At 46.2% G+C, this 12,791-nt stretch overlaps 5 protein-coding genes across 5 annotated transcripts; all 5 read left to right on the top strand.

Moving 5' to 3' along the window:
- Positions 1 to 106: 106 nt before the first annotated feature.
- Positions 107 to 2,285, top strand: MGYG_02828 (pescadillo; the record flags this gene model as incomplete). Its single annotated transcript, XM_003175251.1, has 3 exons — positions 107 to 143; positions 193 to 291; positions 355 to 2,285. 3 exons carry the CDS (start codon positions 107 to 109, stop codon positions 2,283 to 2,285), a joined length of 2,067 nt encoding a protein of 688 aa, XP_003175299.1.
- A 395-nt stretch (positions 2,286 to 2,680) lies between these two features.
- MGYG_02827 (hypothetical protein) lies at positions 2,681 to 4,306 on the top strand (the record flags this gene model as incomplete). Its single annotated transcript, XM_003175250.1, has 1 exon — positions 2,681 to 4,306. The coding sequence occupies one exon, from the start codon at positions 2,681 to 2,683 to the stop codon at positions 4,304 to 4,306; it is 1,626 nt and encodes a 541-aa protein (XP_003175298.1).
- A 608-nt stretch (positions 4,307 to 4,914) lies between these two features.
- Positions 4,915 to 6,599, top strand: MGYG_02826 (succinate-semialdehyde dehydrogenase; the record flags this gene model as incomplete). Its single annotated transcript, XM_003175249.1, has 4 exons — positions 4,915 to 4,932; positions 4,991 to 5,078; positions 5,151 to 6,420; positions 6,482 to 6,599. The coding sequence occupies 4 exons, from the start codon at positions 4,915 to 4,917 to the stop codon at positions 6,597 to 6,599; spliced, it is 1,494 nt and encodes a 497-aa protein (XP_003175297.1).
- Positions 6,600 to 7,106: 507 nt separating this feature from the next.
- MGYG_02825 (DIN10) lies at positions 7,107 to 9,901 on the top strand (the record flags this gene model as incomplete). Its single annotated transcript, XM_003175248.1, has 2 exons — positions 7,107 to 7,205; positions 7,319 to 9,901. 2 exons carry the CDS (start codon positions 7,107 to 7,109, stop codon positions 9,899 to 9,901), a joined length of 2,682 nt encoding a protein of 893 aa, XP_003175296.1.
- Positions 9,902 to 10,241: 340 nt separating this feature from the next.
- MGYG_02824 (tyrosyl-tRNA synthetase) lies at positions 10,242 to 12,357 on the top strand (the record flags this gene model as incomplete). Its single annotated transcript, XM_003175247.1, has 5 exons — positions 10,242 to 10,357; positions 10,440 to 10,593; positions 10,695 to 10,981; positions 11,059 to 11,401; positions 11,464 to 12,357. The coding sequence occupies 5 exons, from the start codon at positions 10,242 to 10,244 to the stop codon at positions 12,355 to 12,357; spliced, it is 1,794 nt and encodes a 597-aa protein (XP_003175295.1).
- Between the last annotated feature and the right edge of the window lie 434 nt (positions 12,358 to 12,791).

The raw sequence follows: 12,791 nt of genomic DNA, 5'->3' as shown, positions 1-12,791 counted from the left end.
AAAAAGTTTCGAACTTTTGGAAGAAGAAGAAAAAAAAACCGATTTGCGCCGGTTTCTATCTACGACATATCTGCACTTTTACTAGGCTGTCGCAAAGGTCGCAAAGATGGGGAAGATTAAGAAGAAAGGTACTGTCTACTCCAGTGGGTGTTTTCTGCTCGAGTACTTAGTTATGCTAACACGTTCAAACAGGAACCTCTGGCCAGGCCAAAAACTACATTACAAGAACACAGGCCGTGAGAAAGCTGCAAATTTCACTCCCCGATTTCAGGCGACTATGTATTTTTAAGGGTATGCCCTATAATTGCTCAGGGTTGCGGTTGATATGGAAGCAGTGTTGACTCCCGTATACAGGAATCTATCCTCGCGAACCTAGGAACAAGAAAAAGGCCTCAAAGACAGCAACCCCAAACACCACTTTTTACTACACTCGAGATATACAATATCTGCTTCATGAGCCACTCCTAAATAGGTTTCGCGAACAGAAAGCCCTTTCAAAGAAGATTGCCAGAGCCCTCGGACGTGGCCAGGTTGGAGATGCATCACGCTTGGAGAAGAACCTTGCACCAAAGCTTACCCTTGATCATCTTGTCAAGGAGCGCTATCCTACATTCATCGATGCTCTGCACGACCTAGATGATGCTTTGTCGCTACTATTCCTTTTCGCCAACCTCCCATCTACTGCAACCGTTCCCCCAAAGACCATCGCCCGCTGCCAAAGGCTATGCCATGAATTTCAGCATTACCTGATTGCGACCAACTCGCTTCGCAAATCTTTCCTCTCGATAAAGGGAATCTACTATCAAGCTACAATCCAGGGTCAGGATATATTATGGCTCGTTCCATACCGCTTCGTGCAGCAGGTAGCTGGCGATATTGACTTCAGAATCATGGGAACATTTGTAGAGTTCTACACAACTCTGCTTGGTTTTGTTAACTTCCGTCTGTATACCTCCATTGGACTTGTGTATCCTCCAAAGTTTGATGTTAGGAGTGATGAGCAGGGCGCAGAGCTTGCGGCCTTTACTTTGGAAGGCAGGAAAATTGAAGATGGCAACCATGCTGCTATCGAAGCCGCCGAAAATAAAGAATCAGAATCAGTTTCAAAGGAGGTTCAGGAAAAAGTTAACACAATCCTAAAGAATGTCAAAATCGACACGACCTCTGAAGCCCCAGCAGAGGAGACTCCGGCTGAACGTGAGGATGCAATTGATACCTTTGAGCCAACAGCGCCAGATGCGGACACTCTCCCCCAGCCGCAAATTAGTGGGAATGAAGCTGCCGCCTTATTTGCACCACTTACCATTTTCATCTCAAGAGAAGCCCCTCGTGCGCCTCTTGAATTTCTGCTACGTGCCTTTGGCTGTAAGCGTGTAGGATGGGATTCCGTGCTAGGAGACGGAGCATTCACGCATAACGAATTGGACCCCAGGATAACACATCAAATTGTTGATCGTCCCCCTCTCGCAGAGTCGGCCCTTCCTCCATTACCCCAGAATCCTCAAGAAGGCGAAGAATCAATTCCTAGAGTACGACCTGGGCATAGAATTCCCGGTCGGATATACATCCAGCCCCAATGGGTATGGGACTGCGTGAATGATGGGAAGCTTCTCAGGCCAGACCTCTATGCACCTGGTGCTATTCTACCTCCTCATCTTAGCCCATGGGTTAAGCCATCTAATGGCGAGTATGACCCTCGAATGAGCCTGGCGGACCAAGAAGAAGAAGGCGAAGCCGAGAGGGCTGCCGAGGAAGAGGAGGAGAGTGAAGAGGAGGAAGAGGGAGAGGAAGAATCTGCAGAGGCGGATGAGAAGGAAGGTGCCGTTGATGAAGAAGAAGAATCTGATAAAGAGTCACTAAATGGTGGCATGGATATTGCAAACTCAGATGAGGATGAAGAGGAAGACAGCGACGCCGATGCGGATGAATCTTTTGGTGGCTTTGGCGAGGAGCCAGACTTCAACGAAGAATCCGAAGATGAAGCTGATGCAGCCCAGAAACAGCATCAAAAGGAGCTAGAAGCGGAAGCATTGGGTCTGCAGCCGGTAAACGAGCCCGAGTCGGCAAAGAAATCGAAGAAGAAGGGCCAGGGAGCCAAGTCCAAGCAGTACGCCGCCGAGAAAAAGAAGGCCGAAGAAGAACTTGAACGGCAGAAGATGATGCTCAGCCGGAAGAAGCGAAAATTGCTCGATAAAATGCTGTACTCGAACAAGAAGAAGGAGGAAGAAGCAGAGAAGCTCAGAAGGAAACGACGGAAGATTGAGCAGGGTCTTACGAAAAAATGAAGGATCTTATAGCCGATGTTGATGAGGATATAGGATATAGAACAAAATCAAAAGATGAAATAAAATCGTTTTGCTAATTTACGACTGGGTATACTCCGTATAGCTATTCCACTGGCTAAATTTTTATGTTATTAAATTCTTCAAATAGCCATCAAGATCAATATCCCAGACATCTGGTCACCAACACGTGACTGTTCAGGCTTTTAGTGACAACTTAGAAGTCGAAATTTTGTCTTGCAAATTGATAAAAAATATTCATCATAATTAATCCCTTGGCTTGTTAGGAGATACAATCTACTATTCCATGATGGAAATCGATTTTGGACTATATCATTAAACTACTTAAGAGCCGGTTCATTCTATGCTTATTTTGAGTTCATTGTGCTTTGAGAAGGATGTCGTCCACCCCGGTTTCTGCAGGTTCTGGGCAGTATGTATCTCTGTTTAATCCAGGTGAAATACAAAGCAACCAGGAAGCCCAGTATGCTGTTACCGGGGGAAGCTCATCTCACTCTGGCTTTGAGAATGATGAGAACTTGGAAGATGATCATGGCCAAAGCGAAACACACGTCTTTGAGAGCGAAAACACAGCGATACCATTTTCCAGCGATATTGGTAACTCTGATGACGAAGAGTATGGACCTCCATCTTCATTTGAAGAGATGGAGAGAAGTTCTCCGCGTATGAATAAATTTCATGGGCCACCATCTACCTGGAGAAGCTGGACCAAACGGGAACGCAACGAATTTGCCGCATTGGAAACCATACAGTCAAGAGACCTTTCCATTCACCTATACAACTCGTTTGTGCTTAAGAACAAAGCAAAGAAAATTAAGGCTAGGGCATTGGTGGGGAGAGCGTTTGATGGAGCTTCGATTGAAGCACCGTACGATTCTCTGCCATCATTTGCTCCTAACAGGGGCTGGACAGCTTGGCCTATGCCTGCTGACGAAGTTCCCAGAGCGGATGAACGTATCAACAGAGATCCAGACGATACCTGGACAATTAGCATGGCCCCAGACGACAGGCCAAGTGCGGAATTGGAAGAATGTATCATTGCCCACATGATGAGAATATCCAGGCAAAGGTTTGATGCAAGACCCTGGGACTGGCGCGGTGCTCAACGCTTTGAGAGGGAGGGATCGCTGGAACAAATGAATAACGAAAATCCGCCTCCCCAGGATGAAAACGGATCAAGGGAATCTGTCCCGCCCGGACCTGAGCTCCATCCTGTAACACAGGTTGATGATGAGGAGTCTAGGAGGCTCCTTCGCCCGGAGGCACGAAATATCCTGGAAAAGCTTGACGGTCTTTTACTGAATCTCCAGGCGGCACGAAATACATGCACTGCAATGTCCCGGAGATCGATAAAAGAGCAGGAACCGTCAAACCCAAGAACCAAAAATAGCTCATTAAGTGACGAGGCTAGTTCTCCAAGCCAAAAAAGCCTCTCTCACTCTGTGGTAGAGTCTGAGGACGATGATGACGGTGATGGTAGCGAAGGCGAAATTACCCCCAATTCACTGTTACAACATCCCGAGAATAATTCTGATAGCTTTATACTTACCCAGTCTTCACATGTGAACACTCAAAAACGGCCTGTACGGTTTGGCCTTCGTGACTGGAGTGAGATTCTCGGCGTGGCCTCGTTGACTGGGTGGCCAACCGATGCAGTCCTGAGGGCTTCTAGACGGTGTGCAGATCTGTTTGGCGAAGACCAAGTATTTACGACGATGGACGAAGGTAGAGTGCAACTTGGGAAAACAGATAATGGCATGCCATGCTGGAAACACACGGACTCAGATCAGTCATTTATGGAAGCCAAAGCGATGGAAAGCGGACCAATATTCGGTGGCATTGAAAATCCAAAACAAGATGCAAGATACTGTCCCGTTGCAGGCTGTCCGCGTCAATTGAGAGGATTTTCCAGGGCATGGAATCTTAACCAGCATCTTAAAAAGGCCCATGCGGATCTACTAGCGGAGTCAAAAGTTCAGCTTGCCAAGCGGGTGTATAAATGATATTAAGTGTAGGAGTACTCAGCTTTGGTAAATAGCAATTATTGTAACTATACTACCAGCTTTCTGCTACATAAAGATATACAACCTCTTTCTCGACGCCCTTCACGGCTGCTTCCCCAGGCCGAGATTGCCAGGTTAAGCTTATGTCGCCGAACCGAGATGCCGTCTTGGCGCGTCAAATAGCTTCCAGACAGCCGGAACCGCAACAAAGTGAGTAACACTCACAACAACAACAACCACAGCAAGAACTGCTATTGCTTTTGCGGTTTGACAATATATTCCGTCTGGTTAATTCCATGGGAATAACCTGCTAATTCGAAGTGCCCGCCTTACACCACCTGGGGAGAGTACTAGTCACTGGATCCAGGGCCGGCCCTGCTTTGACCCTAGCTCTCCGCACCTTACATACGCCCTTTGCTCCCCGCCTCCCAGGTACGTCAACACAGCTCCGCCATCCAGGTTAAATAGCTGGCTTTCCTCCATCTTTCCTGACCTACCTACCCACGATGGTGGTCGCTCTTCGTTCGATATCGAAGCAATTTTCTCGACGACGTATTGCATACTCTTTTCGGATCCCGCCGCCGTCCTATGGCAGACGACATTACACCATGCATACAGTCCCTCAGGTAAATGGTTTATTTTGACAAAGCCTATATAAAAATAACCTAACAAAACCCATAATAGTTGAAAGATAAATCCTTATTTATTGAAAAATGCTATGTTAATGGAGAATGGGTGGATGCAAACTCTGGCGAAACCTTTGAGGTCCATGGTACTTTTCTCCAGTCATTGAATCTCTGATTTCAAATTCTGACTGTTGTCTGCTATGTGAATCTCCATATAGATCCCTCAACTGGTAAACTCATTGGCACCTGTCCAGAGTTCACACCAGCGGATACCCAGAAAGCAATCGATGCCGCAGCTTCTGCATTCCCATCTTTCCGAAAGATCACTGCTCGTGAACGTGCACGGATGCTACGAAGGTGGCATCAATTAATGCTAGACAATGCTGAAGATCTAGCAACCCTTATTACATGGGAAAACGGGAAACCATTAGCCGATGCAAAAGGAGAGGTCAACTATGCCGCCAGCTTTTTCGAATGGTTCAGCGAAGAGGCCCCTAGGATTTACGGTGATACTATCCCGGCTACAGTTCCTGGAAACAGAATCATGACAATCAAAGAGCCTGTTGGCGTTTGTGGCTTTATCACACCTTGGAACTTTCCCGCAGCCATGATCACGCGAAAAATCGCACCAGCATTAGCTGCTGGCTGTACTGTGGTGGCCAAGTCCCCGGGAGAGACACCATTCACTGCAAATGCTATTGCCGAGCTGGCTACCCGTGCGGGGATCCCAAAGGGCGTAGTAAATATAGTTACCGCATTGAAGAACACCCCTGAAATCGGTTTATCTCTTACGACTGCTCCGGAAATCCGCAAAGTGTCGTTTACGGGCTCAACAGCAGTAGGAAAGCTGCTGATGAAGCAGTCGGCCTCTACGATGAAAAAGCTGTCCTTTGAACTAGGAGGAAATGCACCTTTCATTGTATTTGACGATGTTCCTGATATTGACGCGGCTGTTGCCGGTGCCATTGCATCCAAATTCCGCAGTTCGGGTCAAACATGCGTGTGTGCTAACCGCCTTTATGTCCAAAGAGGCGTCTATGATGAATTTGCTTCTAGATTCGCAGAGAAGGTAGGAGGATTTACGTTGGGCCATGGATTTAATGAAGGGGTTACACATGGGCCGCTCATCCACTCTCGTGCTATTGACAAAGTACATGAACATGTCGGCGATGCCCAAGCCAAAGGTGGAAAAGTAATTATTGGTGGAAACAGAGCTTCTGAACTGGGATCGAACTTCTTTTTCCCTACGGTTGTTACCGAAATGACAAAAGATATGCGAATGGCATCCGAAGAAACATTCGGCCCCGTAGCTGGCATTTATCCGTTCGAGACGGAGAAGGAAGTTGTGGACCTTGCCAACGCCGCTGAAGTTGGTCTTGCCGGCTACTTCTACAGCAAGGATGTCCAGCGCATCTTCCGTGTTGCCGAAGCCCTAGAGGTCGGCATGGTTGGTGTGAACACCGGGATTATCAGTGATACAGCTGCCCCGTAAGCATTTAACCGGTCTATTACTCCAGTTTAGCTAGGCATTTGCTAACTCGAAATCTAGATTCGGCGGAGTAAAACAGAGTGGATTTGGCCGGGAGGGTAGCAAGTATGGAATCGACGAATTCCTTACGATTAAGACTGTGACGTTTGGAGGCATGGGAGGTGATCTTCAAGGTTGATGCCGCTGACGACGTCACATATACGAAGCAGTTGTATTAACGGATCGTATAACTAGTATAAACGGAGCGACAGTATATTTAACTAACGGGTCTCAGTACATATCTGCTCATGTCCTCCACAGAATATGAGTTCACATGAGGCAGTTATTAGTTAACTAGTTATTTTAATTTGAACGATGTTGCGTGCATGACCAACTTGCATCCAATAGATCTCATGGCCACCAAGGTCTGACCACACTTAAGTAGCCAGCTAATTAACCACTGTGTCGAAATAAGGAAGGTGTATTCCGGCCAGCTGTAACTGGTTTAACCAGTTAATTATATGGCGCGACCTCGTTATCCCGGAGTGACGAGAATACCTAAATAGCGACTTATCCAACTCAGACAGGGCGGGCTTCCAGGTGCCACCCTATCTCAACGCCTTCTTGACAGCAGGCAACAAGTACTATTTTGTGGCTCTTAGAACGGAAGAACGCCTTTCAAAATCGATATACCCTGAGCCTAAAGATGTGTTTTCTCTCTAACATAACTTCATGGCCGCCTCTCGGCCAGATAACGTTTATGAAACGGAAAAGGGGAGCAGCAGGTGATGTTGGCCTCGAAAATGTAAGCAAACCAGTTTTGTCTATACTCAATGAATTTATTATAGGAGATATACCTTTTCTAGTGCTTTGATATCTATACAAACTTAGAGGCTTACACATGTAATTATGCAACAGAATTTGAGGTTTACAGTTGTGCTTGAATCAACTCGTCAGATTCCAGAGGAACCCTGCGAAGTTGCGATCTGGCACAATATCTCGAGTGACGTATGGGCAGAACTTGAACTGAAGAGCTCTCCTGCCTCTCAGCCCATGGTAATAAATAAAGAAATATCAGATAAATGCTTCCGACAAGCATTTGTTGCCGAAATACCGTTTCCTACAGATGGGAAATATGCAGAGTTTACTCTTAAATATCGAACGGGAACAGATGGCACATGGCAATGGGTCAATGAAACATTTGAATCTAAGAATGGGGAGATTATTATCGAACCACTGGAACCTTTATCGAGTGAAAACCCGCGCTCCCTGCAAGACTATCTGCATTCGATGAATGATAATCTTGATGTTAAACCTGGGAGGAGTGATGCAGCAGGTGCTTTGCTTTGGAATATCAGTGGACATATTGAGCCGGCTATCAGCGAAGAGAGCAAGTCTTCTAAACTTCTGCTCGGTACTCCAAGGGAATATGTTCGGACATTTTCTCTCATCCGAGCTTCGTCCTCATGGCTGGCGCCACGGCACGGGACGACGGACTACAGTTTGAAAGAGGACGCTCTGGTCTCATCTTTCGTATACAAAGACGGCGTTGTGTTGGTTTTGGTCTCTGTGAGCGGCCTTAATAGTGTTCTGACTGTCTTCCAATCAGGTAAAGAGGGTGAAGTTATCATAAGCTCACTAAATGATAACAACTGCGCGGCAAAAATTGAGGCGGTAGCCGCAATTGCTAGTTCGTTTGAGATCGCCATGGCAGCAGCAATATATGAAGCTCGAAAGAAATCACAAGGCTATTCAGTGACTTCACAGCATATACAATCAACTGACCAATGTCAACAACCAATTCAAAAAATGGTAGACAATGGGCCAAGGCCACAATGGCAAGCAGAATGGTATGATGGATTGTCATACTGCACATGGAATTCACTCGGTCGTAATTTGACTGAGGAGAGTATTTTAAATACCCTTCGGTCTCTCAAGGAAAATGATATCCAAATTTCTAGTCTTATCATTGACGACGGTTGGCAGTCTCTGGATAACAAAGGCCAATCGCAGTTTGAGAGGGGCATGACACGTTTCGAAGCAAACCAGGAGGGATTTCCACATGGTCTACGCCAGACAATTTCTAAGATCCGTCAACAAAATCAGGGGATAAAGCACGTTGCTGTATGGCACGCTCTTCTGGGTTACTGGGGTGGCATTTCACCCGGCGGTGAAATAGCGTCCAAGTATAACACAATAGAGGTCAAAAGAACTGATAAATTTGCCTCCAGCAACATCAGAATTATCAGTCCAGACGACGTGCCTTTGTTTTATAATGACTTTTATGAGTTTTTATCGTCAGCAGGTGTGGATTCAGTGAAGACAGACGTACAATCCGCTTTGGATACCTTCAGAGGTGCAAACGTTCGGCAGCGCTGTATGGCAACGTACCAAGATTCCTGGTCCATATCAATGTTACGACATTTTCAAGCGAGGGCCATATCCTGCATGTCACAGGTGCCGCAAATCATATTTCATTCTCTTCTTCCCACCAACAAACCTCGGCTCGTCCTGAGAAATTCGGATGACTTCTTTCCAGACGTGGAATCTTCTCATACCTGGCATACCTTTTGTAATGCCCATAACAGCTTGCTCACAAGATATCTCAACGTTATTCCGGATTGGGATATGTTTCAAACCTCCCATTCCTATGCATCGTTCCATGCAGCCGCTAGATGCGTTTCAGGCGGCGTCATTTATATAACAGATGAGCCTGGAAAACATGATCTGGCTATTATTGACCAGATGACTGCCCCAACAACGAGAGGGGATACAGTGATCCTCCGTCCTAGTGTTGTGGGATACAGCAGGGACGTGTATAATAACTATGACGATGGGTATCTGTTGAAAATTGGATCATTCACTGGCTGGGCGAGAACTGGCAGCGGAATCTTAGGCGTTTTTAATATTTCGTTGGAAGATGCTTCCTCTCTCCTCCCTATATCCGATTTTCCTGGAGTCCTGTCAAGCAATGAAAACGAGTACGTCATCCGCAGCCACACGTCGGGGAATGTCACAAAGCCAATGAGCCCATCTGGTACACATTCAACAGTCCTCGTGACCTTAAAACCAAAAGGGTGGGATATTCTCACTGTATACCCCGTTTATGCATTCGATATTGCCAAAAAAAGGGAATCGTCTGTCCAAGGAACGAACTCGCAAGTTAAGGTTGCTGTGCTAGGACTGCTTGATAAAATGACGGGAGCTGCGGCTATAATCAGCTCAGACATATCGATAGTCCCAGACAATGACCTTAGGTTTAATGTTACTCTCAAGGCACTTGGTAGATTGGGCCTATGGATTTCTGATCTGGGAGAAAGGAGTATCACAGAGAACTTCATGGTATTGCTCCATGGACAGCCAATACCGGTTGAAACAGTGCAAAAAGGGGTTGACCGCGGTGGTTACGTCCTATCAATTGATATTCTAACTGCTTGGAGGAAAATGGGGTTGGACTCTAAATGGAGTAATGAAGTGGTTGTTCAGGTACTCATGATGTGACGCTAACAGTGTCTTTACCTTTTATTAAAGTTCAATTTTGTTACTAGCTAGTTTTTCGCGGCAATTAGACCCACGCATTTTAACTCGCGCTTATCGCGTTAATATTTTTCCATCTTGTCAAAAAGCTCACTATCACAATCAACCCTTGCTTCTCCGCATCAATAAGGACACGACAATGATGCGCTCTACTGTGTGCCAATCCCTTTCGAGGGATATTCTTCCTTCACAATGTGTATTGTCTCGGCAAGGAATAACAATTCAGAGAAGTTCTCTCGGTTCTCTCAGATCGATGCCCGGCGCCGTCCAGAGAAGATGCATTACTCAAAGATACCTAGCCCGGATGGCCGAAGCAGAGGCGCAATGGGAAGGTTGGGCGAAGGAAATCAAAGAAGGCAAAAAACAGAGCTTTCTCAGCTTTATGGAGGAAAGAGGGCTTATTCATTCAGTTATTGGGGGGTGAGCGCAATTATTTTCCATATCATTTGACAGGCTTGACAAGAATTGCTGACTGATTACTCTTACTCTTTCCCCCATTTAGGGACCGTGATGCTCTAGATAAGATGATTACGAATAAACGGGTTGGATTATATGCCGGAATCGACCCTACTGCACCTTCGATGCATGTCGGACACATGCTTCCTTTTATGATACTTGGATGGGCTTACGTACATGGCATGAAGTCAGTCTGGCTTGTGAGTAGCGCTTGATTTTTGGTGCCCTACAAAAGCAGTTTATAACTGTTTAAAAGTTGTTTTCTGGAGTTTGGCTCATCCTAATGAACATGAGGTTATAGTTGGGTGGTTCTACGTCACGGGTTGGAGACCCAACCGGGCGAACGACAGCGCGACCCCTTCTTAGCAACGCCTCTAGAAAAGCATACATTGCTAACATGCATATGCAACTAAAAAAACTTGGAGCCTCGTTCGAAAGATACGGCGGGAAGCACGGTTACTCATGGGAGTGGGCTTGGAGACGAGCACTAGAGAATAATAACACTTGGTGGAATAAAGAAACGCTTATTGATGTTCTGGGCACCCTCGGACAACATGCGAGGATAGGAACAATGCTGGGACGGGAGCCGTAAGTTACACCTGTTACACTTCTTGGCTTTATCTCTTCCGTGTATAATGACACTTATCGGACGCTCTTGGATACAGGGTGAAGACGCGCCTCGAGAGTGGAAGCGGCATGTCCTTTACTGAATTTTGCTACCCGATAATGCAAGCATGGGACTGGTGGCATCTTTATCAGAAAGGAGTTATGATTCAAGTGGGGGGCTCTGATCAGTCTGGCAACATCCAATTCGGAATTGATACCATTAAACAAGTCTTGAAAACTTCACCGATCGAAACCAAGCCAGGCGAAGACCCAGAGTTATCAATGCCCTTTGGACTCACAGTACCACTGCTGACTACGTCGACGGGCGAAAAGATCGGCAAATCTGCTGGTAATTCGATATGGTTGGACAAAGATATGACGTCGACTTACGACCTTTACCAGGTGTGTTATATACCACCAATCTTTTGAACGTGTTTACAGGATTACAGGCTGACAGGACATAGTATTTTATGCGTCAACCTGACCAGGACATGGAGCGGTTACTAAAAATGTTTACTTTCCTCCCAACCGTCCGCATCCACGAAATAATTGAGGAACACAATAAGGAACCTTCTCGTAGGATTGCTCAACACGCTTTAGCGCAAGAGTTTGTGGAGCTTGTACATGGCCCTAAAGAAGCAGAGGATGCATCAAAAGCCCATAAAGCCATCTTCCAGCCCCAGGGCTCAGCATCGACAAAGTCAGACACCAAGTCCATACCACTCTCACCTTCTGGAATCCCGGAGTTTATCAATGCTGGGGTAAACAAAAATGCCCCCCAGATGAACGCTTTCACCGCACCAACGCATCATTTAGTTCTACCTCGCTCTTTGGTGGTGGGACAATACTTTCACAAGATCCTCTACTCTGCCGGAATGGTCTCCTCCAAGCAAGAAGGACACCGGATCATTGTGAATAATGGAGCCTCGGTTGGCTGTATGCCTAGTGGTGCAGAGCAAATGGGCGATGCACTAAGTTATGTCCCTCTCAGAACATGGCCCGCTGATGTTACAGAGAAGTTCCTTATTGACGGGAGCCTGCTCATTCTGCGAATCGGGAAATGGAGAGTTAAAATTATCAAAGTCATCAGCGATAAGGAATTCGAAGAACAAGGTTTGACCTTACCGCAATCAGAGCCTGAGAAGGACTCGGCAGACGAACACCAAAAAGATCGTGATCTGTTTGCCAAAAAACGCAGAATTGCTGGGCGACAAGTCCAGCGGCCAGGTATTGCTGGAGGGTCTGCTGGCGGCCGGAAACCAAAGATTGTTTCACTCCAGGAATTGTCTGACCAAAAGGAGAAGGAGGAAGAAGCAGAACTAGCGAAAGAGCGAGAACAGCGACAGGCGTGGCCATGATACCTCTTTTATTCGTTGCTGATTCAATTGGAGCGTTTGGTCGTTATATCCGGTGCATGCTGTACACTAGTTTCTTCTCCATTGGGATGCCGGTTTCTCTATTTTTTGGCGATTGGATGGCACCATACGCTCCAGGTTTATCACCATATTTTTTTTAACGCAATTCTGTATAATAATACCATTTACCAGTCTCACTCACATTCCGTGTTTACTTGAAGCTATTCCTTCTGATGCTGCAGAGAAGTTGATTATGTAATATATTTAGGTAATGGAAACTCCGGGTGTCACGTGCCAGGTCGCGCTCAACGCGCTTTCGCGTTCGTCTGATAAGATAAGCGGAACTCATTTAATGGCAATCCCAAAGAGGTTTTCTTCAACTTTCGTACATTTACATATGCCATAACATACCAGTTACTGTTCTCATTTATCTTTAC

Source organism: Nannizzia gypsea, genomic scaffold, assembly GCF_000150975.2.
Source record: "Nannizzia gypsea CBS 118893 supercont1.2 genomic scaffold, whole genome shotgun sequence".
In the NCBI taxonomy this organism is placed as follows: domain Eukaryota; kingdom Fungi; phylum Ascomycota; class Eurotiomycetes; order Onygenales; family Arthrodermataceae; genus Nannizzia; species Nannizzia gypsea.
This window is presented reverse-complemented; position numbering and strand designations above follow the sequence as displayed.